Consider the following 26,080-nt stretch of genomic DNA (forward strand, 5'->3'; position numbering starts at 1 on the left):
CTGTGCCAAGTACAGTAGGCTGTATCGTCTCATGTAATCCCCACAACCCTTATGAGCTTGATGCCATCCTTATTCTAACTTTACAGACGAGATAACTTACAGTTAGATATTGGAGACTTAAGATAAATAACCAAATGTTACACAGCTAATAAGTTGCAGAGCTTGGATTTTAACCCGGAACTCTCTAATTCTAGGGCCTATCCTGCCTATTTGTTTGTACCTCTAACAGACATTAACAAAAGACAGAGATTACAAGTTCAGCACAATATAAAGAATTTTCCAGCAACCAGCTGTTCAGAAATGTAGACGGGGAGAGGCACGTGCTTCCAGTGATTATGAGTGTTCATTCCAGTGGAAACCTGGTGGCCACCTGTCAGGGATAGAGTAGGAAGAAGGATATGACAGATGAACCCCTAACTCCCTTCTGATTGCCTCTGGGATTTTGCTTCATTGTATGTATGTTTTCTTCCTTCAGTGACCATGAAAGACACCAGGTTGACAGCACTGGAAACCGAAGTACCAATTGTCCCCAGAACAGGTAAGGGTATAACCAAGCCAGTGGTTAGAGGAAGATGGGAGGGAATTATCTTGTCCATGATTGAATTTAACATTTACAGTTTTAGCTACTTGCCAGGAACTGGACCATCTATGGCACGAAGTAATTAGTCACATTACTGATGATGATTAGTTGCTTATTCATTGCCTGACACTGTCCAAAGTGCATTATGTGCATTACTTTTCTTCACAGCCACACTTTTCAGTGTATCCCCATTTTACAGGTGAGGATTCGGGCTCAAAGATGGCATGTAATTTTCCTAAAGACGTATAGCTAGCACTTGGTGGACTCAATTCAGTTCTGTTTAGCAGCAAAGTTTGGTTTTAACCATTTCATTAAATGTAAGCCCGTGCGCTGGCACAAGTCATTTAACTAGTGCAGAGGTTCTTAACTTTGGCTGCACCTTAGAAATCTGCATAGGTTTATAAAAACAAACCAAATGTGATGTCTGGATTCCACCCCTTAACCTGTTCCAGAGTGGGCCCTGGACTTCAGGATTCTGTAAGCTCTCCAGGTGATTCTAATGTACATCCTGGGCTGAGGACCCTTGAGCTGGCGAGTGAGCATTTGCATCTTAATGTCGCTATTAATTTTGGGGGATAAATTATATGCTATAGTAGTTTTTAGGGATTTGACGATCCTGTCTCAGAATATATCCTTCATAAATGTTGAGGTGCCGTCATTCCATGGATGGAATTTCCTCTTAGTGACCTAACTGATCACTGAACTGTAATTTTGGTTTAGCAGTAATAGTGCCAAGCACAACAGAGTTGTGTATAGGAAGGGTGCAGGAAGACAGGGAGATGCTTGGCCTGCTGTCTTTGTACATGGACAGCTATGCGATTCATGCCAGGGCTCAGTGGTTGCTGTTTACTGTATCCTGTGACTGTCTGCCTCACCTCTGTCATAGGAGTTACGTATGAAATAAGGTGGGGATTTTTGTCTTACAGATTTACCTCAGTTCATGAATAGGGTCTTGATACAAATTGTAGACTGTCTAACAAGAAAGTTAAGAATTGTTCTCTTACAAGTAGGGAAAGTTTTCTGAGTTTGATTTTTCACGTTCAGTGTTTTTGTGTATACTTCATACTGTTCCTTTTTTAGAAGTCCACTGTATATGAATTTGAACCCAAAGTCAAACAGTTAAGTGTTCAGATTATTGAGGCCCAAGCTAAATATCACCATCATAAAATGTAAGTCCTGGGATACAAAAGTAAATCTCAAATTTTATTAAACACTTTTCACAATAGTATAATTATATTGCATTTTAGTAGTCAGATTTTAGAAGTTTGAAATTTTAATATAGGAAAAATACTTTGTGGGCACTACAGGCTGCTAGATCACTGCTGTGGTCACTACATCACATGTTTGTAATATCATCTTAGCTGGCACACAGCCTCATTAGTAACGTTTTTGGGCAAAGCAGAATTCAGAAAAGTTTCTGGTAGATGGTTTTCTGGAAGGAATCTTGTACCTGAGATTCATAGTTGGCAAGCCTCAAAGATGCTTCCTTTTCAGTTACAAAAAATTGTTGGCCACCTTTAGCAATTATTTTTATTTTGAAAGAAAAAAAGCCCAGCTTTTAACAGCATTTTTCTGTTTTCATGGGGGACTCTCGTTTATACTTTTTTCCTCATTTTTAAGACATTTTTGGCCGGGCATGGTGGCTCATACCTGTGATCCCAGGACTTTGGGAGGCCAAGGCAGGAGGATCACCTGAGGTCAGGAATTCGAGACCAGCCTGACCAACATGGTAAAACCTCATCTCTACTAATAATACAAAAATTAGCTGGGTGTGGTGGTGCACACCTGTATTCTCAGCTACTCGGGAGGCTGAGGCAGGGGAATTGCTTAAACCCAGGAGATGGAGGTTGCAGTGAGCTGAGATCATGCCATTGCACTCCAGCCTGGGCAACAGAGCGAGACTCTGTCTCAATTAAAAAAAAAAAAAAAAAAAAGACAGTGCCAAAGCCAGACACACATCAGATTTTAGCTGCATCTAGAGACTGAAACCGAACTTTAGCAGATCCCTGTTTTCCATACTTTCTGAGATCGTGAGTATTGTTGGATTGCATCCGATGACTAGTTGTACAGTTTAAAATTGGTTCAAGGTTTCTCATGAATTCCAAAGTATCTTTTATTGAAAAGTGATAACTAAGCGCCTCCCTGCTGCTTTAGATTGAGTGGACAGGGGAGGCCCATCAGAGGTCTGAGAGACAGTCAGCCGTGCAAGGATGTGGGACAAGAGCGTTCCATGCAAAGAGGGAGCCGCAAGTGCAAAGGCCCTGAGCAAGAAAGAACCAGTATTCATGTGTTTAGGAAGACTGACACTAGAGCAGAGGAATTGAAGAGCAGAGAGGGGTTGGGAGGTTAATAACTGGCTAGATCTTTTGAGGCCTTGTAGGCTACTCATGAGTTTCATAAGTTCCATCATGTTATTGGCTCTTATTAATTCAATAGGAAGCCATTGGACAATTTTAAACAGAGGAGTGAGATTCTGATATTTGTATCTCAGTGTCTCTTGTGGTTATTTGGTGGCGAATGAATTTTGTAAGGTAGCATGAATACAAGCAGGGAGAATAGTGAGGGGGGCGGCTGCTCCCTTGTCTCTGAGAGATGATGGGGGCTTCAACTGAGGTGATAGCTATTGGTTTGCTGATGGATTAGATATGGTGGTGGAGGTGGTGAAAGAGTCAAGCAGTCACCTGGGTGTTTGCTTGAAACTGATGGTGGTGCCTTTTACTGAGATCCAGATGGCAGAGTGATGGGTTTTGGAGTAGAGATTGGCATTGAAGGTCATGCCCCCTTAATATGACTAGCATCATCTGCAGCACTGTACTGTGTACTGTATGTGGCCACTAAAGATAATGTTAAACTAAGTGGAACGTTGCTTTAGCATATAGGATAGGGAAATGCATTCACCCAGTTGCTGTCTTTTAACTTCTCCTGTATGACTGTTTTCTGTGGTGACTTCCGAAATGGAAAAGAGACTGTTATGGCTAGAGACTTTTGTGGCTAATGTACTGATGCTTCAGTGTGTCTGCGGTGCTAATCTTTAAGTGACTTTTCTCAGCCAATCTTCTATAGGCTGTAAAGTGTGCTTAACATGTACATCCCATCCACCACCATCACCACTGATTGAGTCCAAGTCGACCTGGTTTCTTCCCTTTTTTTGTGCATATATTGAACCATGTCTTTTTTTCTGCTATAGAACACATAATTCTTCATTGCACTTGCTAAGTCTGTCTTACCTACTTAATGCCTTGTACTTACTGTACCCTCAAATGTTTGAATGTACTTTAAAAGGAGATATTCTAGTTATGGGACTGATTCCAAGAGCTATGATTTAACTCTTAGGAGGACTTTTTAGAATGTCAAAAATGCTTGAACTTGAGCCGCTTATACAAAGAATCTCACATAAAACCCAATGTTTATATTTTTCCTGGAGATTAAAAACTATGGTAAACGGTAGAATTTTGGAAGGCAGCTATGCTCACCACTATACCACCAACGCGGCCAACAGTAGAATTTTGGAACCAGAGAGAAAAACTTGTTGCCAAAATGTGTTTCTAATGTGTTTTAGAATAAAACCTTATTTTTGCAAACTGCAAAACAAGCTAGGTAGCCCAAGCTGACTATCGCCAAGTTGACTGGATGGGTGCCATTTTTGTGTAAAATTGAGCTTGTGTCACTCTGGGCTCTGGGGCTGCCTGCATTTGGAGGATCAGATCTGACGTTATCATCTTCTGACTACACAGAAGGCAAACTCAGAGTCTCCCTAGACAGATAGTATGTAAGTAGCAATTTTATTGAAACAAAACCTGCAAACTTAGGGACAAGGTACTTTTCAATTTCTGAACTACATTCTTTGTCACCAATTGAGAATTATTTATGATTTACCTGAAGTAGAAATCAGTGTGGGGGTTAGCTAGGCATATATGCTATTCAGAAGTCATCCTGAAAGTGGTGGCCCAAAGCTTTTTCCTGGTATTTTTTATAATAATGTACAGGTACTATGCAGTGAGTGTTTATGTGTACCTGGTACTGTACTAACTGCTTTTTGGTTTTGAACTTTTACAATAGCATCTTACTAATGGTGGTCTCACATTTTGGAGCCCTTTGAAATTAACTTCTTATGTGATTTCCTTGTAAGATTTTTATTTACAGGTATGAGTCAGCAACTTCCTATATCATGGATTTGGCATCAAAAAGGCATTTAGACACTTTGATTTTTCTGATAATTGAATTTCTGACTAAGAGCCAAAAATAGTGAATATCACCAGGTTTTAGCTAAACAAGAACATAGATGATAGTAAGTTAATACCTGGCAGTTTCTGGGGTCACTGCTAATTTAAATTTGGCGTTCTTGCAGAAGGAGCTTATCTCTTTCTTTTTCTTTTCTTTTCTTTTTTATGCAGAGTCTTGCCCAGGCTGGAATGCAGTGGCACGACCTTGACTCACTGCAACCTCTGCCTCCCAGGCTCAAGCGATTCTCCTGCCTCAGCCTCCCGAGTAGCTGGGACCAAAGGCACACGCCCCCCCAACCCCCGCACCCAGCTAATGTTTGTGTTTTTAGTAGAGATGGAGTTTCGCCTTGTTGGCCAGGCTGGTCTTGAACTCCTGACCTCAGGTGATCCGCCTGCCTCAGCCTCCCCTCCCATAGTGCTGGAATTACAGGTGTGAGCTACTGCACTTGGCCTCAGCCACCGTGTCTGGCCTCAGTTTAATTCTTTTTAACTCTTTAGTTGGATTTTTCTTTATCATAGTGTTTCTCAAAAATAATTTGTGTATCACTTTAAGAATTCCCTGGAGTGCTTATTAAAATATAGATTCCTGAGCCCAAAATTCAGTTTTGGAAGGGGCCCAGGTATTGCATTTCTAGCAAAAATCCCAGGTGGTTTTGATGCACATTGAAACTTGAGAACTGCTACCTAGGCTGACTGAAAGAAACGGAAATTTTATCCTTTTTGGGCATCCATATTCCCATGTGTGAAATAGGGATGATACCTGCTCACATCACATCACAGAGTTGCTGTGATGATCAAAACCACAAGTTAGCTTAGTGTGACACTGAAGGGCTTGGGGCTTTGGAGTCAGGGAGATCTAGGTTCAAATATCAGTTTTTCTCCTCTGGTTTTGCTTCTTGCTTGCTTTGTGACCCAGAGTAGATGGCTTGATCTCCGTTCTGCTCCCTGTACAATGGGGACAAAAGTGCCAATGACATGGTGGTCATGTCAGGAGTATATAGAGTGATGTTTGTAAAAGGTATATACTGCTCGTCTTATAAATGATAACTGTTGTTACTTGTTTTTACAAATACAGCCTCAGAGACCCAAGTGGGGGATACATCATAAATGTGTATAGTTACACTTGGGGAATGAGCTGCTTTTTGTATATCAAGATCAAGCAGCTGCTCTACTACCATAGAGAGCTTGGGTTTTGAAGGGTGAGTTTTTGAAGGTTTGCCCTGATGATCCCATCTGTAGCCAGTGGTATTTGGGTGTGCAGTTAGATGTCTCCGATAAGGGGTATGCTGAAACAGAGAAGTGATCCCCAGCTAAGTGTTGGACTTAGCAGACTTGTGACCTAACCAGCTGTACTAACTCTTAGACATTGATGAGATTGTCAAGAAGGAAATAGAATGTATTTAGTTCCCTTTCTGAAAAAAGACTGTCTGCTTTATAGATCAGTAATTTGAAATATGAATACAGTCTTAGCCAAAACCCAAGGTAGACTCAGAAGTAGGAATAAAACTTAGATTTGATCCTGTCATTAAGTTGCTGTGACTGGCATCAGTTTTTAAGATTTCTTTCTGGTGTTATATTTTAAAGAAACCTTTTTCATAAACTCGTCGAAGAATTACTCATACACTTCTTTTATCAGCCAAAGGGATTCACTGTTTGAATCAGAGAATTGTGGGCAAACTTTGCATTGCATTGAACACATGCATTGGTTTGTCTTGCAGGTATTTTTTTGTGGGGAAAAATGGGGCCAGTTAGTCACCGTTCGTCTTCCTTTGTCTCAGTCTGGTAGTGGCCCCAATGAAGAGCCTTCAGAATCTGTAAGATACGTCCTGGAGCCGGCACAGCACCTTCAAGCTAGAGAATGGCCCAACAAGCGAATGTCGGGGAGCTCCTGTCCATGCTGGACTCCCCCATGCTGAATGTGCGGGACGACGTGACAGCTGTCTTTAAAGAGAACCTCAATTCTGGTTAGCAAAGTAATATCCTTTTTAGCTTATCTTCTAAGAAGAAGAGATTGACTTAAAGCCACTAGAATCCTGCTGATACATTTTAGGTTTCATCTTCTGAAGAGTTTTTTTAAACACTCAAAGAGAGCATCTGTTGATGAATTCACTCTATATGTGTTTTAAACTTTCAATTATGGAAATAAATATGCACACACCTGAAGTAAGAATCATGGAGTTAACTCATGAACCCAGTTTCAAATTCTTTCCTCCCTGACTCTCCCACCCTCCAAATATTTTAAAACAAATTCCAGACATGGTTTTAACTGTAAATCATATACGTGGCTTTTATTATGAAAAGTGCCTAACCTCGTTTTAATATGAGAAATAGAAATTTAAATAGTACCCTTTTTTGCTTACCAGGTTGGCAAAATTAAATATTGAATATAGAAATGGGCACTGTTAGCATGAATACGAATTGATGTGTTTAGTCTTTTGGAGTATCTGTCAATTTAAAAACACATAAGAATCTGTATCTTATTATAGCTTTGAGTGAAATATAGTGAGACATTGGAAAAACCCAGGTATCCTTCAGTAGGTGAATGGTTAAATTCGTTACGTAGAGCCATGCAGTGGAACCCTCGGAGGACAGAAAGAAATGAAATAGGCCGTAGATGCTGACATGGGAAGGTTGTTGCAACACTTTGTTTAGTGGAAAAAACACGCACGTGCACAAACTGTCTGTGGACATGAGGCCTGCGTGCATATGATTGTTCAAGTAGAAAAGGGTTTGAAGAGACACACACTAAACTTAAGGGTGTTTATCTGTGAAGAGTGGGTTTGGAGGCAGGTGGTAAGGAGCACTTTCATTTTGATTTGTTGTACTTTTACATAGCCTGAATTATTTTTTGTAATTAAAAAAGCAGTAAAAATAAAAGCGCTTCATATGTTTTATGCATATTTAGGCAAATAAACTCTGAATTATCCTATTATTAAATTAAGAGGCAGAAATGTCATGCTGCATAAAACTTAGAATAGCATATAAACATTTTCTAGATTTTGTGACAGGTATAAAACTTAGAATAGCATATAAACATTTTCTAGATTTTGTGACAGGCAGCTATGTAAGGTGAATTTAGGATGTTAAGGGAAATAGGTATGATCCATTGCCCTTTTCTTGATTTAGACCGTGGTCCTATGCTTGTAAACACCTTGGTGGATTACTACCTGGAAACCAACTCTCAGCCAGTATTGCACATCCTGACCACCTTGCAAGAGCCACATGACAAGGTAATGGCTGAAATATCATAGGCAATTTCATATGTTCTCTCTGAGTACAACAGCTTCTTTGCACGGCTGCTGTACAACTTTTCCCGAGCTTATTCTTTTGATTTCTATGTGCCACTGATGACATTGTTCCCAGTTTATAACGATATATAAAAATAATTTTTAGGACCCATGTTTCTTGGAAAGTTTGTAAAGTAAAACATAGTTCAGGCTGGGCGCGGTGGCTCAAGCCTGTAATCCCAGCACTTTGGGAGGCCGAGGCGGGTGGATCACGAGGTCGAGAGATCGAGACCATCCTGGTCAACATGGTGAAACCCCGTCTCTACTAAAAATACAAAACATTAGCTGGGCATGGTGGCGCGTGCCTGTAATCCCAGCTACTCAGGAGGCTGAGGCAGGAGAATTGCCTGAACCCAGGAGGCAGAGGTTGCTGTGAGCCAGGGTCACGCCATTGCACTCCAGCCTGGGTAACAAGAACGAAACTCCGTCTCAAAAAAAAAACAAAAACAAAAAAAAAACATAGTTCAGAGACTGTTAAAGATCTTGTTTAAAGAAATCTTACATTTCCAGTACTATAGTTGCATAGTGATGATTTGGCCCATGGATACCCATTTTTCAACCTATGCTTTGAATAGGATTTTGAGACTTTTATCAGTATGGAAAAGCTTCAAGTGCAAGGGACTAATGTGGCAAATTAATGAGTCTTGTTTCCCAGCACCAAGCACTTGGAGGGCTCCTTCGTGTTTTCCTTTTGTTTTTGTTTTTGTTTTTTTTTTTTGAGACGGAGTTTCGCTCTTGTTACCCAGGCTGGAGTGCAATGGCGCGATCGCGGCTCACCGCAACCTCCGCCTCCTGGGTTCAGGCAATTCTCCTGCCTCAGCCTCCTGAGTAGTTGGGATTACAGGCGTGCACCACCATGCCCAGCTAATTTTTTGTATTTTTAGTAGAGACGGGGTTTCACCATGTTGACCAGGATGGTCTCGATCTCTCGACCTCGTGATCTACCCGCCTTGGCCTCCCAAAGTGCTGGGATTACAGGCTTGAGCCACCGCGCCCGGCCTTCCTTTTGTTTTTAATAAATAGCTAGTAAAGCATCGTTACTGCAGACTTGGTAAGTCTTAAGTGTGTATTTGAGAGCAACCTCCCCAGGATTTGAAGACCTTGTCATTGCATGCCTTTTACAGTACATCTTGTTGTGTTTTGTTTTGTTTTCTAAAGAGGTGGGGTCTCATTCTGTTGCCCAGGCTGGAGCGTGGTGGCACAATCATAGCTCACTGTAACTTTGAACTCCCGGCCTCAAACTGTCCTCCCGCCTCAGCCTCCCAAAGTGCGGGGATTGCAGGCATAAGCCACTGCACCTGGCCCATCTTGTTTTTTTTTATTTACTTTGGCCTGAGTTGTAACTTCTACTACCTAATTGATACTTGAGGCCAAACCATGTAGGTTGTGTTGCTCTAGCTATAAGTGGCTGCTTCCAGCAGAATCGCCTCATGGCTTCAACAACCTGTCACAGTTTGGGGCTAGTGGTTATTGAGGGACTGTGAACAAGTCTCCCTCTTTTTGCATATGTGTATTGTTGGATCCTTTTTCATGAGATGCAAACTGACCGCCTTTTGTCAGGCCAAATGCGGCAGTGTTTTGTTTGCTACCGTGGTTTTTAAAATCTCGAATTTGATCTTTTATCTGCATGAGCCTTGTTTTACATCAGAGGCAAGACTTGAGAGATTGGAGCACATCATTGCTGTATTTATTTGTGCTAACTTCATATTTTCATGTGGGGATTTCCCTTGTTCTTTTACATTTTCAGCACCTCTTGGACAGGATTAACGAATATGTGGGCAAAGCCACCACTCGTTTATCCATCCTCTCGTTACTGGGTCATGTCATAAGACTGCAGCCATCCTGGAAGCATAAGCTCTCTCAAGCACCTCTTTTGCCTTCTTTACTAAAATGTCTCAAGGTAGGATGTTTGTAAGGATTTGAATGAAATGGCTTAATGAGTATAGTTTCTGAAATTTTAAGTAACTGAAAGCAAGGAAGCTAGATTTTAATTTTTAGAGTTTAAAACCTTCTAGAGATTTGGCTTTTCTCAAATATAATGTTGTCCAGAGTTGGTACTTAGTAAGTTCTCAAATGTATCACTATGACTATTGAATACCTTGTCCATGCAAATATGGTAAAATTTTGATCAGATGGGTTCAATGTTACATTATTCCAAACCTCTTGATTTCATCACGGTTTAGCCTTCCCTCATTTAAAATATGCTGGATTATCTTTTGGGAATCGCTGTTTCTAAATTATCTTTGAGCTAATAGAAAAATGGCTTCACTGTTAACCGTTTAGCAGCATGATCTGGTTGCAGCTCTAATTAAGACTTTGTTGATGGAAGTTCTTCTAAGTCGCATTCTATTTTCTGCACTACATTTAGTGCATTTTTCTACACAGGGAGTCAAAATCTAAATAGAACTTTATGGTTTTAGTTTGAACAGTGGCTTGCGGCCATACTCAGGGTTATTTGCTTAATCTGTTTTAGTTCCTGGACTTGTTTTCTGTCTATAAAATAAGAAAATGTGGTTAATATTAACTGCCTGTACCTCACAGAGACATGAAAATATCCAGTAGTATTTGTTCCAGGATGGCAGTACCATTGGATTCATCTGATACAGCACCATGCAAATTGATTTTTGTGTCTGCCAAGAAGGGTAACTCTTTTGTTATCCCTAGAGGTGGGTCCTAAGGAGTCACATTGGTAGGGTGTTAAAAAAACATGCATTTAATGTTAAGAAAAAATAGGAACAGTTATAACTACTTAATGTTTTTAAGCAAATGAATTGATGAGAATATAATCTAATTTTGAGACACAACATTTAGTTCAGATTGCAAAACACTTATCTCTTCCAAAAGACTAAGCTTTGAACATTTAATCATGGACTATTACTCAAGTCTTCAGTTAGACTGTTAGGATAAGTGAAATCACGGCTAGTTCTTTTTGCTAAGAATCATTATATGGTCTCATATATTCTCAATTCTCTTACCAATATATTATTCTTACTAGATATCTTCCATAACGAAAGACTTCATGTAAAAATCAAATATATTTAAAACTTTATTCCCAGACTCATAGATTCCTATTCTAATAGGAATAATGGATGTCTTAGCCTATATAGTAGTCTTTTGATTAATCCGAATTTCATCCACCTGGCAAACATTTGTGATTTAATTATAGATCAGGTGAGCTGCTATAGCTAGTCAGAGTTGATTGAGTATCTGCTGGGTGTTAAGTGTCTTCAGTTAGCTGGAAGGTATTTATTTGACTTAATATTTAAATTATAGGTGTGCTCAAAGGTTTCCATACTTTTTTAAATTTACTGGTTCTAAATACTGCTTTGAAGTGAACCATTAAGTTGACTTGTTAGTGTTATACAAATTTCTCCTTCAATTATACTTCTATTGTAGTTCTTTAAAAAATAGCAATCAAGTAACTTGTCATTGTATAGTGTGTTTTTGTTTTTTTTAATTGACAACAAAAAGTAAATATCTTAGGATTTGGGTGAATAAATGAAAACAGAGCAGTGCTCTTGTATTTTGTTGAAAAGCAACTCCTTTTGTTTTCATCCAAGTGCTATAAATAGGGCATCCTAAGGCTTCAGGACTTGGGTGTCCCCGAGTCAAGTTTAAACTCATCTCCAGGATGCCTTTGCATAGGTGTATTGTAAATGGTCCTCCCCACTGACTCATTACAGTAGAGCTGGAGCTCAGTGTTTTCTGTTGAGTCTGTTTGAATGATGGAGCATTTCCCTATCCCTCAGTAATCCTTAGGGATAGGGAAATGAGTATGCGAGTGAACTGCTGATATGTGATTCTCTCAGTGTTTAGAGCCTCTTCACGTACTGTACGATGCCGACCCTGGTGCAGCGCCTGACAGGTGTTTTCTGTTTGACCTTTTCTCCCGCAGATGGACACCAACGTCGTTGTCCTCACAACAGGCGTCTTGGTGTTGATAACCATGCTACCAATGATTCCACAGTCTGGGAAACAGCATCTTCTTGATTTCTTTGACATTTTTGGCCGTCTTTCATCATGGTGCCTGAAGAAACCAGGTACAGATCTCCTCATATACCTGTTGGACCCTGTGAAGTGAATGCTTTCATTATTGATGAATCGCTCATATGCTGTAAGGACATGTAGACTTTTATAGCTGTAGTGAGTGGTTTTTACGAGACAGATGAGGGAATACCTTCGGTGCATCCACTCAGGCACATATGAGAAGCATGATTGTTGAGATAACTTTTTTATTTTGTTGGCTTAAAAGGATTGATTGTCAGAGAAATTGAGCAGTAGGATGTAAAACTTCATGATTGTTGATGAAGTGAAAAACAACCTCTGTCTGTATTGCAGTAGTACAGGACTAAGCTTGTGGGACATTTCTGTCTTCCTTGGCTGCTCTGTGTGACAAAACACAAGTGTCAGTTTCTGAGAACCCTCTTGTTGTATCTGTAGGAGTCAGAGGGAAATGCAGTGTGTCCTTATTAGCACTCCAGCTTCAAATACATCGGGTTTTTTTTCCTGTCGGCAGGGAGCAGAGTTCTATCAAAGGGATCAGAAGCTGTAAGCATGTGAAATTTGGAATCTTTGGGTTATCCCAGTGTGAGGTATTTATATTAAAGGATGAAGTGTGTCAGACCTGTGAGACAGAACACCGTGGCTTCCTGTACAGGATTAAATCACAAGCATAGGCTCACGTGGTGCCTGCTTGTTTAGTAGGATCTTTGGGAGGAAGGAATGGCCTGTCCATTATTGTGGAGGACCTTTATGTATGCTGATATATACTGCGGCCATGGTTTTCCACATGGTCTAGGTAAGGCTAAATTAAGATGTTCAGTTTCTTTCACTCTTAGTTCTTTAAGCTAATTTCTGGATAATAGTTTTTTTCTCTCTGTAGTTATAAATCTGCATAGCTAAGACTACATGCCAATTTGAAAGTTTTTCACACATTCATTCTATAAATATTGAATGCTTGTTAAACACCAGGTCCAGTGCAAAGCACCAAGAGATGAGTAAGACAGTTCTTTTATCAAGAAGCTCGCTGAGCGCAGTGGCTCAAGCCTGTAACCCCAGCACTTTGGGAGGCCAAGGCTGGGCGGATCACAAGGTCAGGAGTTCAAGACCAGCCTGACCAACATGGTGAAACCCCATCTCTATTAAAAAAAAAAAAAAAGCAGCTCATACTGAATTCAGCAATGGAAAAGTATGAATTTTACAGAGAGCTTCTATCATAAAGGTAGTTCAGTATTGTGAGAATGTTTGGGATCCATTTTGGGCAGTGGCTGGATAAGAGGGCAGAAGTTAGATCAGGGAGAGCTTTTATGGATCACACTCAGTAGATTGGAGTCTATCCAAGGGTTATAGGGAGCGACTAATGGATTTGAAAAGAGTATCTGGTGTGTTCAGATTTGTTTGCATTGTAGAAAACCACTCTTCCTGTGTTTGGAGTGAGGTGAGAGATACATAGATAAAAAGTCCTGCTGGCAGCCACTTGTTCATGTCTGTTTTGCACACCTCAGTTTGCATCCAACTAAGAGGCTCTTCCCAACGGGTTTCTTTCCTAGGCCACGTGGCAGAAGTCTATCTCGTCCATCTCCACGCCAGTGTGTACGCACTCTTTCATCGCCTTTATGGAATGTACCCTTGCAACTTCGTCTCCTTTCTGCGTTCTCATTACAGTATGAAAGAAAACTTGGAGACTTTTGAAGAAGTGGTCAAGGTAAATTAAAACTGCTTGTTTGTTTACTATTTAGCATGCTGTTTAGACAGGCTGCGTTTATGCCTTTTGTATTTAACGGCAGACAGGGAAATTTTGAAAAGAAATTCTGTTTTCTTACTCCCTACTGCAATCCCCAGGCAGCCACTAATCTGTTTTCTGTCTTTATAGATTTGCCTATTCTGGACATTTCATATAAGTGGGATCGTAGAAAATGTAGTCTTTCGTCACTGGCTTTTTTCACTCAGTATAATGTTTTCAAGGTTCATCTGTGTTGTAACATGTATCAGTACTTCATTCCTTTTTATTGTCAACTAATATTCCATTGTTTGGGTGTTCTACAAACATTCAGCCCTGTATAATTTGTCGACCCAATTCTTCTAGCCAATGATGGAGCATGTGCGAATTCATCCGGAATTAGTGACTGGATCCAAGGACCATGAACTGGACCCTCGAAGGTATAGAAACTAGTGTCCAAATTTTAAAGAATCCTTTGAGAGATTGAAAATGTGATCTAGGAGGTGTCCCTGCTGAGGTATATTTGGGAATATAGATGTCCTACTTACAGAATCAGTCCACTTGGAAGCACTTGTACAGTTAAAATTTGCATGAGTTTAAAACATACTCTTCACAGTCGGAGGACTAATAACTCATTTAGCGGCATGGAGAAAGTTGCAGCACAAATGCCCATCCCCTAGAAAGGCTTACAGTAGTGCCAGTGATTGGGTGATGAAGGAGTGAAGCGTATGGCCAAAAACAAGGGATTGCAGAAAAATAATTTAGTATTAAATTTGGCTTTGTAGAATGGAGAGGGGGCTTCAGGGAGTCCTGTATTAAGTATTTGGACTTGCCAAGGTCCTTTCTCCATTCTGCAAAGACAGGTGACTGCCATCCCCAGGTATGTTCTCTGTGAAAACTGAATCTTTGAGTCTTTTGATTGGAGGATTCCAGGCACAGTGGAGAGTGGAACTGAGGATGAGACTGAGCAAGGGAGTTAGAGGAAATTTACAGACCGAGCTGTGGGAGGCCCACCTCCTTCCCTCTGCTTGTCCCTGGCTGGTAGCCAGGCTTATGCTCCCCAGTTAGGGGACCAAACCCTTTTTGGGGAAACTGACCCATGGATATTGACACTTGGGGATCTCCTGCTGAAAAAGCTGGCTCACTGCCTGATACCCAACAGCAAATCTCACCTCTCCACAGACACTGCCTCTACCACACAGAGCCTCAGCCAGCTTAAAGCAGTTTATGGTGAGATGTATGTAGAGAAGTATAGAAAATGTGTATGTGAACTTTAATAATAACACAAAAACACATGTAGCTGGCACCTAGCTTTAAAAAATAGAACATTACCAGTACCTTAGAGGCTCCCTGTGGAACTCCTCTTTCTCCCTAACCACCTCAGAGGCAGCTACCATTGTTGCTTTTATATGAATCATTCTCTTGCTTTTCTTTATAGTTTTACTCTATGTATTGCTTTGTTTTGAAAAGCTAGTTGATTAGGAAGCAAAGTCTGGCTAAGAGAAGGGCAGTCTTGTCACAAGTAGTTGAAGGTTTCCAGGAGATGAGAGGAGGAGCAGCACGTCTGAGTACTGGTGTGGTTTCACCGTCCCTGAGGTTTCACAGCCCTGTCTGGGAAGTCAGTGCACAAGGTCATGAGTGAGTCTGGGAAACACAAGGCTTACCCTCATCAGAGTGTCTGGCAAGGCTTCTAGCAAGGGCAAGGTACTGGACATGCACAAAATATGGCAGGTGGGGAGGCTGCTCTCTGTTCCTGCTTCCAGCTCTCAGGAGTAGGTCAGACAGAATCCTCCTGTGGGATAAAATGAATGTCCTCTGCTAATTAGGCAGAGAAGGGAGAGTAGGAACCTCATCAGTTTGTAGTCAAGACAAACAAAATACAGACAAGTTCTGCAGGCTCTGTCCCTCATTAAAAAGATAGTGCATGACAGCAAGAACCTTGAGACATCCCTGTCTCTTGCCAGGTCTGTTCTGATCCGAACTGGTTCTTGTCTGTGCCAAGTACCCAGCTGTCTTCCTAGTCTGCTGGGGCTTTCCTTCCCCTCTCTCCTGTGCAGGATCTCCCATTTCTGGTATCTTGTTGTCTTTCTTGGTTTACTCTAGTTTTAATAGGATATCCTCTAGGAGCTTTTTAAGGAAGGGTGCAGTTGTTTGGCTGGGTGTAGACTTGCAGGTTAAGAGTCAGTTTCCTTCAGTAATTTGAAGGCATTATTCCATTTGCCACCCTGCTTCCAGTGTTGCTCTTGGAAGTTCTGATCGTTTGTATTTGCTGTGTTTTACTCCAGGGGAGCTGCTAGGGAGTTTTCTTTGTTGTCGTAATATTCTGAAATTTCCAGTGATGTACCTTGGTATGAATCTATTCTCATTGTTTAAGCTGGAAGCTCTTTAAGTTCTGTGACATTTTCTTTAGTCATTTTGTTCTTGATTTCCTGTTTTCTCTGTCTTTCCTCTAGAAATCTAGTTCATCCCTGTACCGCATAATGACATTTCAATGATGGACTCCATAGATGATAGTGGGTCCATGAGATTGTACCACCACATCTTTACTGTACCTTTTCTATGTTCAGATATATCTGGACACACAAATACCAACATTGTGTTACAGTTACCTACAGCATTTAGTACAGCACCTTGCTGTACAGGTTTGTTGCCTAGGAACCTATAACATCTAGGTTTGTATGAGTACACTCTGATGGTCACACAGCAATGAAATTGCCTAATGATCCATTTCTCAGAACATGTCATCACTGTTGTGAAGTGATAAATGACTGTATACCTACATAGGGAGTTTTCTTTTCCCTGTGTAATCTGTTTCTTCTAAGCTTCCTTCTTTTGGGGTTTTGTGTTACTCTTTTTAAATCTTTGAGGCCTTCTGCAAGGATCTAGTAAACTGTTTATATATGGGGAGACAAAAGAGACAAAACAGCTTTGTTCACAGCAGTGGGACTTGTCGACTTTGAGCTTTGTTGTATATTGAACTGAGCATCTGTTGGAAATAGTGGTGTCGGTATTGTTTTCTTCTTGAGCCGGTCACATTTTTTAGAAAACAGTCTTCTGATTTTCAGGCCGGATCCCCCGACAGCTAAGGGTCTGATTGCCTCTCAGGGGAAGGAGGCTCATGGTGAGGAAGGGTTGGTGGTCTTGGCATTCAGAATATATGTACTTCACTTAATTCCCTCATTTGGAATGACACTCATGCCCTCAACTATTTCTGGAATACCTTATCCAGGCAATCCTTGTTTTATTCTCTCTAGAAAATAATCCGTATTTCTGGTGAGAAAAGAGCTGTTGCTTGGGAGTGTAGAGTTGGGGAAGGACCCAGGGGCTGTGACTGCTCCTCCAGCGTTTTTTACCCTGTCTTCAGTATTTTAGCTGCCCTTATCTACCTGCTGCTCATCTCCTGTTCCAGAAGTACCAGATGCTATAAATTCCTCATGATTTTAAGGATTCTGTAGTATAATCAGTTGAATCACTTTGAGACACTGGCAGCTTAGGATTCTGTTTTCATGGATTTGCAGTGTCAGTTAGCACCTCCTTGTCTGCTTTTTAGTTTCAAAAACGTATGATGCTATTGTCTTTCTCCTGTTCTCCTCCTTTTGGGTTTAAAAACAAAGACAAAGAAGTCTTTACTGCAGACAGTGGGATTCCAGGAGGTCGTACAGTTGGGTGCATATGTTCAACTAACTCTGTTAACTTGCGGGGGGGCTCTTCATTTAGCTTATAGAGAGCCTCACTCACCTTGGCTAGGCAGATTGCTTGACTTTGGAAGATTTTAACACTAAAGACAGACACCAACATAAAGAGGAGGAAAGAGCTGGAACAAAACCGTAACGATAGAGCGGAAGAAAATGTCCACAGTAGCCACAGAGATAAGGCATTTGTGCATATGTAAGGATCAGGATGCCACAGAAAAAGACCATTTTGAAGCTAAAGAAAGAATTGTTCAAAATTAAAAATGATAGCCAAAATAAACATTTCAGTAAAAGAATTGGGAGATAAAGTTGGTATGTCAAATATCAGCTTTCTGAGATATATATATAAACATCTCAGAAAGCAGACCAAAGGATAGAGCTGGATAATATGAGCAGAATAGAAATTAAGAATAATCTGTGCAGGAAGTCCCAACATCCAATTAAAAAAAAAAAAGTTTTAATGCCAGATGCGATGACTCACGCCTGTAACCCCAGCACTTTGGGAGGCTGAAGAGTGTGGATCAGTTGAGGTCAGGAGTTTGAGACCAGCCTGGCCAACATGGTGAAACTTCGTCTCTACTAAATATACAAAAAATTAGTCAGGCATGGTGGCAGGCACCTGTAATCTCAGCTACTTGGGAGGCTGAGGCAAGAGAATCACTTGGACCCGGGAGGTGGAGGTTGCAGTGAGCTGAGATTGCACCATTACACTCCAACCTGGGCAACAAGAGCGAAACTCTGTCTCAAAAAAAAAAAAAAAAAAAAAAAAAGAATGCCACCAGTTCTCAATATTGTACAATTTTAAACTACTAGGGATTAACCTTTCAGAGAAAGAAAAAAACAAAATCACATTAATAAGCATCAGAAATCAGAGTGCTGTTAGCTTCTGAAATACCTTCAAAATTGAGAGAAAAAGGTTTCCACTATAATTCTGTACTCAGCCAACTTGTCTATGAAATATGAGACACGTTTAGACTGTATGGACTCAAATTTCCTTCCCATATATCCTTCCTCAGTTAATCATTGGAGCATGTATTCTACCAAAATGAGAGTAAAATCAAAAAGGAGGAAGACAGAATCCAGGAGCCTGGGGCCTGATCATGATCCTTTTACAGGATCATGTGCAGGGAAAGTGTTAGGATAACAGCTGCTCAGCAGTATCGAAAGCAACCAGTCCAGACTTAGCTGGGGAGAGAGTGCTTCAGAAGGGAGTTCTTCAGGAAGATGAGGAATAATCCTGGTGGATGGGAAGAACCTTTAGTACTATGCTGACTTTTTAAACGTCTGTATTTCATTGGATCTAAGATACCATTAGACATGTGGTGTTCTTCTATTTTATATACATCTGAGAAAGAAAAAAATGCCAAGTAAACTAACATGCATTTGATTAGACTGCGGTTCCCAGTTTTAGATATTAAAATCTGAAAAGTCGTTTTAAGAATCAGGGAAATACTGTAAGTTCATAAATTACTTTGATTAAAATAAAACATTTAAATGTATCCCTCTTTTATTATGATTCTCATTTTCTTCTCTAAAATCAATCTTCTTATGTGTACATATGTGTCCGGATGCCTGCTCTCACTTAATCACTTTCTAGTCATGCTGAGAATGCATACAGAGGAGTCTGTCCCCATTAACACAATCCTACAGGCAGTGAAAACCCAGGTAGTGAATGAAGATGCAGCCCTGAAACTGAAAGACTCGCTCCTTAGGGAAGATGCCTTATATTCTCCCCATGCCCTAGATACCTTCTTTTCTGTATTTAATGCCATATTTTTAGCATCTAAGATATAATGAGCTTTCTACAACAGTTGTGTAGGGTCATATGTTTTCTTAGGGTAAACCTATGGAATGCCCTTTAGTGTAGCTTTGCTGTTTTGGGGAAAAACAATGCAAATCTCTGATGGAGTTTCCAACCACTTATAAACACATAGAGCAAAGTTATGTTGTCTAAAAGAAAAAAGTTTATATTTGACTAGGCGTTTATATTTTAAATATTCTGTTAATTATTAGGGCCTTTATAGTTGTTTGGCAAATACTGAAGAGTTGAAAGAAGAAATGAACATTGTTCATAACCTCAATTCTTTTAATTTGAATGCTTACTACACTCAGATCTATTTGCCGGTATGTCTCTGAATAGTTTTGTATCTTTGATTCATTTAAGATTATATTACAAGCATTTTATGTCATTTAATGTTTGAAAGCATTATTATTTTTTTGAGAGAGAGTCTTGCTATGTTGGCCAGGCTGATCTCGAACTCTTGGGCTCAAGTGATCCTCCTGCTTTAGCCTCCCTGGTTGCTGAGAGTACAGGCACATGGAAAGCATGATTTTTTTTCCTGAGACAAGGTCTTGCTCTGTTGGCCAGGCTGGAGTGCAGGGGCACAAACATGGCTCATGGCAGCCTCAATCTCCTGGGATCAAGCTGTCCTCCCACCTCAGCCTCCTGAGTAGCTGGGACCATAAGCACATGCCCACACCCAGCCATTTTTTGTTGTTGTGGAGGTGGGGTGTGGTCTCATTTTGTTGCCCAGGCTGGTCTTAAACCCCTGGCCTCAAATGATCCTCCTGCCTTGGCCTCCCATAGTGCTGGGATTACAGCTGTGAACCACTGTGCCCAGCTGAAAGCATGATTTTTTTCCTTTTTTTCAGAGTCTAGCCCTGTTGCTCAGGCTGGAGTGTGGTGGTGCTTTCCTGGCTCTCTGCAACCTCCGCCTCTCAGGTTCAAGCGATTTTCATGTCTCAGCCACCCAGTTAGCTAGGACTACAGGTGCAGGCCACCATGCCTGGCCGATTTGTTGTTGTTGTTTTAGTGTTGGGTTTTCGCCATGTTGCCCAGGCTGGTCTTGAACTCCTGGCCTCAAGTGATCTGCCTGCCTTGGCCTCCCAAAATGCTGGGATTACAGGTATGAGCCACCGCACCTGGCCTTAAGCATGATTTTTAAAATCAACTTTAGTATGGCATAATTTGCTTTCAGTAAAATTAACCAGTTTTGCTAAGTTTTGACAAAAGTCTCAATCATGATGAAGAACATTTCCATCACCCCAAAAGTTCCTTGGTGCCCTTTGTGGTCAGTCTCTTCCCCAACTTCGGGCAACCATTGATCTGTTAAAAGCATGCTTTTTCATGGTGATATAATAATAGTTATTCTATAAACCAGGCGTCCCCAAACTACGGCCCGGGGGCCGCATGCGGCCCCCTGAGGCCATTTATCTGGCCCCCCACCGCACTTCAGGAAGGGGCACCTCTTTCATTGGTGGTCAGTGAGAGGAGCACAGTATGTGGCGGCCCTCCAGCGGTCTGAGGGACAGTGAACTGGCCCCCTGTGTAAAAAGTTTGGGATGCCTGCTATAAACTATATCCCTTTGGTTGAACTTTGAGTTATTTCTTTTCTTTTTTTCGTTGAAAGGTGTGCTGTGCTGAACATTGTTGTATGTCTTGACGTATGTCTGTTTCTATAGGATAAATTCTTAGAAGTGAAACTGCAGATCACATAAAAGGAATCTTTAGACAGTTTTTAAAATACTGTCAGCCAGGCACTGTGGCTTACACCTGTAATCGCAGTACTTTGGAAGGCAGAGGTGGGTGGATCACCTGAGGTCAACAGTTTGAGACCAGCCTGGCCAACGTGGTGAAACCCCACTTCTACTAAAAATACAAAAAATTAGCCAGGCATGGTAGCGGGCACCTGTAATCCCAGCTACTTGGGAGGCTGAGGCAGGAGAATCACTTGAATCCAGAAGCTGGAGGTTACAGTGAGCCGAGATCGCACCATTGCACTATCTAGCCTGGCTGACAGAATGAGACTCCATCTCAAAAAAAAAAAAAAAAATCTTCACAGGAGACTGGCACCGTGGCTCACTTCTATAGAAACATGTTCATCAACACATACAACAGTGTTCAGCACAGCACAGCACAGCTTGCAATGGAAAGAAGAAATAACCCAAAGTTCAACCAAAGGGATCTATTCTGTAGAATAACTTATTATTATACCACCTGAGAAAGCATGCTTTTAGCAGATTGATGGTTACCAGAAGTGGGGGAGGAGACTGACCACAAAGGGCATAAAGGAAATTTTGGGGTGATGGAAATGTTCTATTATTTTTACAACTTTTGTCAAAACTTAGCAAAATTAATTTTATTGTAAGCAAATTATGCCATACAAAAGTTGGTTTTAAAAAATCATGCCTTCAGCTGGGCACAGTGGGTCATGCCTGTAATCCCAGCACTTTGGGAGGCCAAGGTGGGAGGATTATTTGAGGTCAGTTGTTCGATACCAGCATGGGCAACAAAGTGAGACCCATTTCTGTAAGAATATTAGCCAGGCATGGTGGCATATGCCTGTAGTCGCAGCTACTTGGGAGGCTATGGCAGGAGGTTCTCTGAGCCCAGGAGCTGGAGGCAGCAGTGAGCCATGATCATGCCACTGTCCTCCAGCCTGGGTGATGGAGCGAGACCTCATCTCTAAAAAAAGAAAAAACTCCTCATGGGCTTTCTCTGGTTTGTCTTTTATACTCTTTCTGGTCTAGGGATGGATTTGACACCTGAGGCCTTGACAGGAAAACCTTATTTTTTGATGACCTTTGTTCCAAAGGACATTTTCCCTGCTGGCTGCTCTATTGCATTGCTTATGTTCCATTGTTCCATTTTGAGGCTACACCTAGTCTTTTGTTGAAGAAATTTGGGTTTCAGATTAGACTGTTAACTTGATATAACCATTTTAAAAGGGGAAGGTATAGGATTGTAAAATGAACGGCTATTTCTTTATGTACTAGAATTGTTTCAGACTTGGGCCGGCATGGTCCTTGGTCTTTGCTTTCAGAGTTCTGTGGCTGGCACTGAGTTGACACTCTAAACTCTGAAGTATTTAACTAGAGTTTGCATTTCTTGACATTCATTGCCTTTTACAGGTGGAAGAGATTAGAAACTCATGATGTTGTAATCGAATGTGCCAAAATCTCTCTGGATCCCACAGAAGCCTCATATGAAGATGGCTATTCTGTGTCTCACCAAATTTCAGCCCGCTTTCCTCATCGTTCAGCTGAAGTCACCGCCAGCCCTTATGTTGACACACAGAATAGCTACGGTAAAAAAAAAAAAAAAGCGTCTTTGGTACTTCTGTGTTTTGCAGCTTTGTCTCTGGAAAACATTTGTCTTTGTTGACTTTGTTTTCTTGAGTAAGACTTAGTTCAGTTCCTAGGAATTTTTCCCAAAATAGTTTAAATTTGCATTTGCCTCCATTTTCTTCTAATTAATTTCTCTTTCAAGTTTAATTTAAATGTCCATGGTCTCCTGCCTGATTGTATGCCAACAGAGTTGGTAACATGTCTCCAACACTTAACAAAGAAAATGGGTTCAAGTATTTGATTTCCAGACTCCCCTCTTAAGGGAATCTTTCTAAATTTCAGACATCTAGAGTGGGGCTCTTTTGGCCATGGCACCGACACAATCTGAATGAGTCTGAACAGTGTAGAATGGATTCATATAAAAATCTAGGCTTTATTTGTGGGTCACACCCACTGAATTTGTTATCCGTATTGTGGTTATCCTGAGGCTTAACTAGACATCAAACCTTATTGAACTTTATTTTAAAGGAGCATTTCAAGAAACTCTGAACTGTTACTTTGTCCTCAAGGATGTCAATAAGTCCCTCACATTTTTTAGATACAGAGAATTGAATATTATCAAATGGTCTAGAGGACCATCTTTTTTTTTTTTTTTTTAATCGTAATCTAAAACCACACACTAACCCCCTGTGTTCTTCCCTTTCATTTTAGGGAGTGCTACTTCTACCCCTTACTCCACTTCTCGGCTGACGTTGTTAAATACGCCAGGGCAGCTACCTCAGACTCTGAGTTCCCCATCGACACGGTTGATAACCGAACCGCCACAAGTATGGTGTCAACTAGTGTGCCTGCTCTCTCCCCTGCTTTCTGGTGAAGCTGACCCTTTGGGTCAGATTTAGTATGTGGTTGGGAAAATTTCATACTGCTCATTTCAGGAGTCACTTTTAAGGACCCATGATATTAGCAAAGAAAGTTACTGTTACCTCTTAGGTTCATCTTGAAGTCTTGATTTACAAAATGCAACTTGTTTCTTGATGAACTTTTAATAAGATGCCTTTTTCTAGTTGAAAAAGCTAAATTTAAACTGAACACTGGCCATGGATAGAAACCTTGTGGATGACTTAGCTTTCCTTTGCCACCGCTGATGCACTTTATTAACTTCCCAGGCGACTCTTTGGAGCCCATCTATGGTTTGTGGTATGACCACTCCTCCAACTTCTCCTGGAAATGTTCCACCTGATCTGTCACACCCTTACAGTAAAGTCTTTGGTACTGGTATGTATGTCTTAGGTTGGTTTGATTGGTTGGTTTTGGCTGCCTTTAATAGCAGGAGGAGCTCTCTGTTAGATCTAAGGGGCCACTTGCAGGTGTAAACTTATTTTTGACACCTACTGCAAATCCCTGGGGCTTTCAGCATGTGTAAAGTGAACCTAAAAACAAAAAGAGACTGCTCTCAATCCCCAGAAAGTTGACTCTAGCAGCTTTATTCATAGTAATAGGCTAAAAAAAATGGGCAGTTGTTCTAATAGTTGGGCTCAGTGTTCATATATGTTCTGCCTTTGTCTCTGAGCAGGTGGAAAAGGAACTCCTCTAGGAACCCCAGCAACCTCTCCTCCTCCAGCCCCGCTCTGTCATTCAGATGACTACGTGCACATTTCACTCCCCCAGGCCACAGCCACACCCCCAAGGAAGGTGCGATCCAGCTCATCTGCTGTCCCTCTGCCCAGGCACAGTAACTCGTTTGCAAGCCTCACTTAGAGAAGCCTAATTATGCCAGATACAATTCTCACCTAAAATGCAATGGGTTTGAATCAGAATAATTGAAAATATACTAGGAAGCTACACTCAGGGTGTGATCTGCGACCCCTGAGAGGTTCAAAACTCGGCTTTGGAAGAACTCTTATAGGGAATCCAGTGGGTCAAATCTGCTTTCCTAAATTATTATTATTATTTTTTGAGACAGGGTCTTGCTCTGTCACCCAGGGTGGAGTGCAGTGGTGTGATCATGGCTCACTGCAGCCTCAACCTCCCAGACCCATGCAATCCTCCTGCATCAACCTCCCAAGTAGCTGGGACTACAGGCGTGTGTCATGATGCCTGGCTGTGTGTGTGTGTGTGTGTGTGTGTGTGTGTGTGTGTGTGTGTTTTGGTAGATATGAGGTCTCACTATGCTGCCCAGGATAGTTTTAAACTCCTGGGCTCAAACGATCCTCCCACCCGGGCCTCCCAAAGTGATGGGATTACAGGTGTGAGCCACCACTCCTAGCCAAGCCCACTTTCATAGTAACATTAAGCTGTCATCTGCCCTTCCCACTGCACTGGCATCTGCACTGATGGCACAAAGACTATGGGGGGTGAAATGGTGGCAACTTAGCCTGAATCAAGGCAGGCATTGAAGTGTCCTATCCTAGTAGGCCTTGCATTCTTTCTTGACATATTCTCTCTATTAAAAATAAAAATTAAAAAATGTTAAAAGTTGAGTGTTCTGTATTAAGCAGTAACAATTATTAATTTTATTAAGTCTTAGCCCTTGAGAACATGTATGTGTAATATTCTTTGTGACAAAACAAAAAATATGCATAAGGTACATATACTGCCTACCAAAGTATGATGGTCCACCTCTGGCCCTCATGCAGTTATTTGAATTGAGAGGTGAACTAGCTGCCTTTTCTCATGAGTACCAGTTTTATTTGAAAGAACAGCTGTCTTACAAACTGGTTATTCAGACTTGGATATTTTGCAGGCAGTTTCTTAAATGATGAGCTTAGTCTGTCACTTCAAGATAAACAACTGACAGTATTTGTTGCCAACAAATAAAATCCAACTCTTAGGCGGAAATTAGGATAGTAAAAAACATGTCTCTAACACCATGAACTTGATAGCTGCGACAAGACTTTTATGATGAGATTGAAAAGTCTTTGGAAATGTAGTCATTTGATTTTTTGATATTGTATAATGAAGTGTTTCAACATTTGGAATATTTGAATAACTTAACGAGCCAATATTTTCAGAATGTCCAGTATATGCTGTTACAGAACCATGCAGAGGTAAAAAGCACATTCAGAGTACAAGGCAGGCTGGGCATGGTGCCTCAGACCTGTAATCCCAGCACTTTGGGAGTCTGAGGCAGGTGGATCACTTGAGGTCAGGAGTTCAAGACCAGCCTGGCCTACATGCTGAAACACCATCTCTGCTAAATACAAACATTAGCCAGCTGTGGTGGCAGGCACCTGTAGTTCCAGCTACTTGGGAGGCTGAGGCAGGAGAATCCCTTGAATACAGGAGGCGTTGCAGTGAGCTGAGATCACGCCACCGTACTCCAGCCTGGGCAATACAGCAAGACTCCATCTCAAAAAGAAAAAGTACAAGATAGACTAGTGGGTTTTAATGCAGTGTGAAAAGCTCATTGATGTGGTTTCAAATTTCACTTTGTAACTTTAAGAAACTACCACTTGTCAAATTTTGGTGTAATAACAAAGACATTTGAAAAGTCTGTTAACATATGTTTACTT

General features: G+C 41.1%; 1 protein-coding gene across 6 annotated transcripts in view; it reads left to right on the plus strand.

Annotated features, from left to right (window-relative positions):
• Window positions 1-26,080, plus strand: part of TSC1 (TSC complex subunit 1) — a 52,859-nt gene that overhangs the window by 9,527 nt on the left and 17,252 nt on the right. For 3 of the 6 annotated variants that reach the window (XM_074394566.1, XM_074394568.1, XM_074394567.1), the window contains exons 2-12: window positions 476-538; window positions 6,522-6,767; window positions 7,930-8,033; window positions 9,838-9,990; window positions 11,986-12,130; window positions 13,640-13,794; window positions 14,176-14,249; window positions 22,413-22,588; window positions 23,280-23,395; window positions 23,735-23,843; window positions 24,142-24,260. In XM_074394566.1, the coding sequence (XP_074250667.1) occupies window positions 6,662-6,767; window positions 7,930-8,033; window positions 9,838-9,990; window positions 11,986-12,130; window positions 13,640-13,794; window positions 14,176-14,249; window positions 22,413-22,588; window positions 23,280-23,395; window positions 23,735-23,843; window positions 24,142-24,260 (1,257 nt within the window). In that variant the 5' untranslated portion in view covers window positions 476-538; window positions 6,522-6,661. The remainder of the gene's footprint in view (window positions 1-475; window positions 539-6,521; window positions 6,768-7,929; window positions 8,034-9,837; window positions 9,991-11,985; window positions 12,131-13,639; window positions 13,795-14,175; window positions 14,250-22,412; window positions 22,589-23,279; window positions 23,396-23,734; window positions 23,844-24,141; window positions 24,261-26,080) is intronic. The other 3 variants (XM_010346412.3, XM_074394570.1, XM_074394569.1) reach the window with 1 other exon arrangement.

This window comes from Saimiri boliviensis, chromosome 2, assembly GCF_048565385.1.
Source record: "Saimiri boliviensis isolate mSaiBol1 chromosome 2, mSaiBol1.pri, whole genome shotgun sequence".
NCBI classification, from domain to species: domain Eukaryota; kingdom Metazoa; phylum Chordata; class Mammalia; order Primates; family Cebidae; genus Saimiri; species Saimiri boliviensis.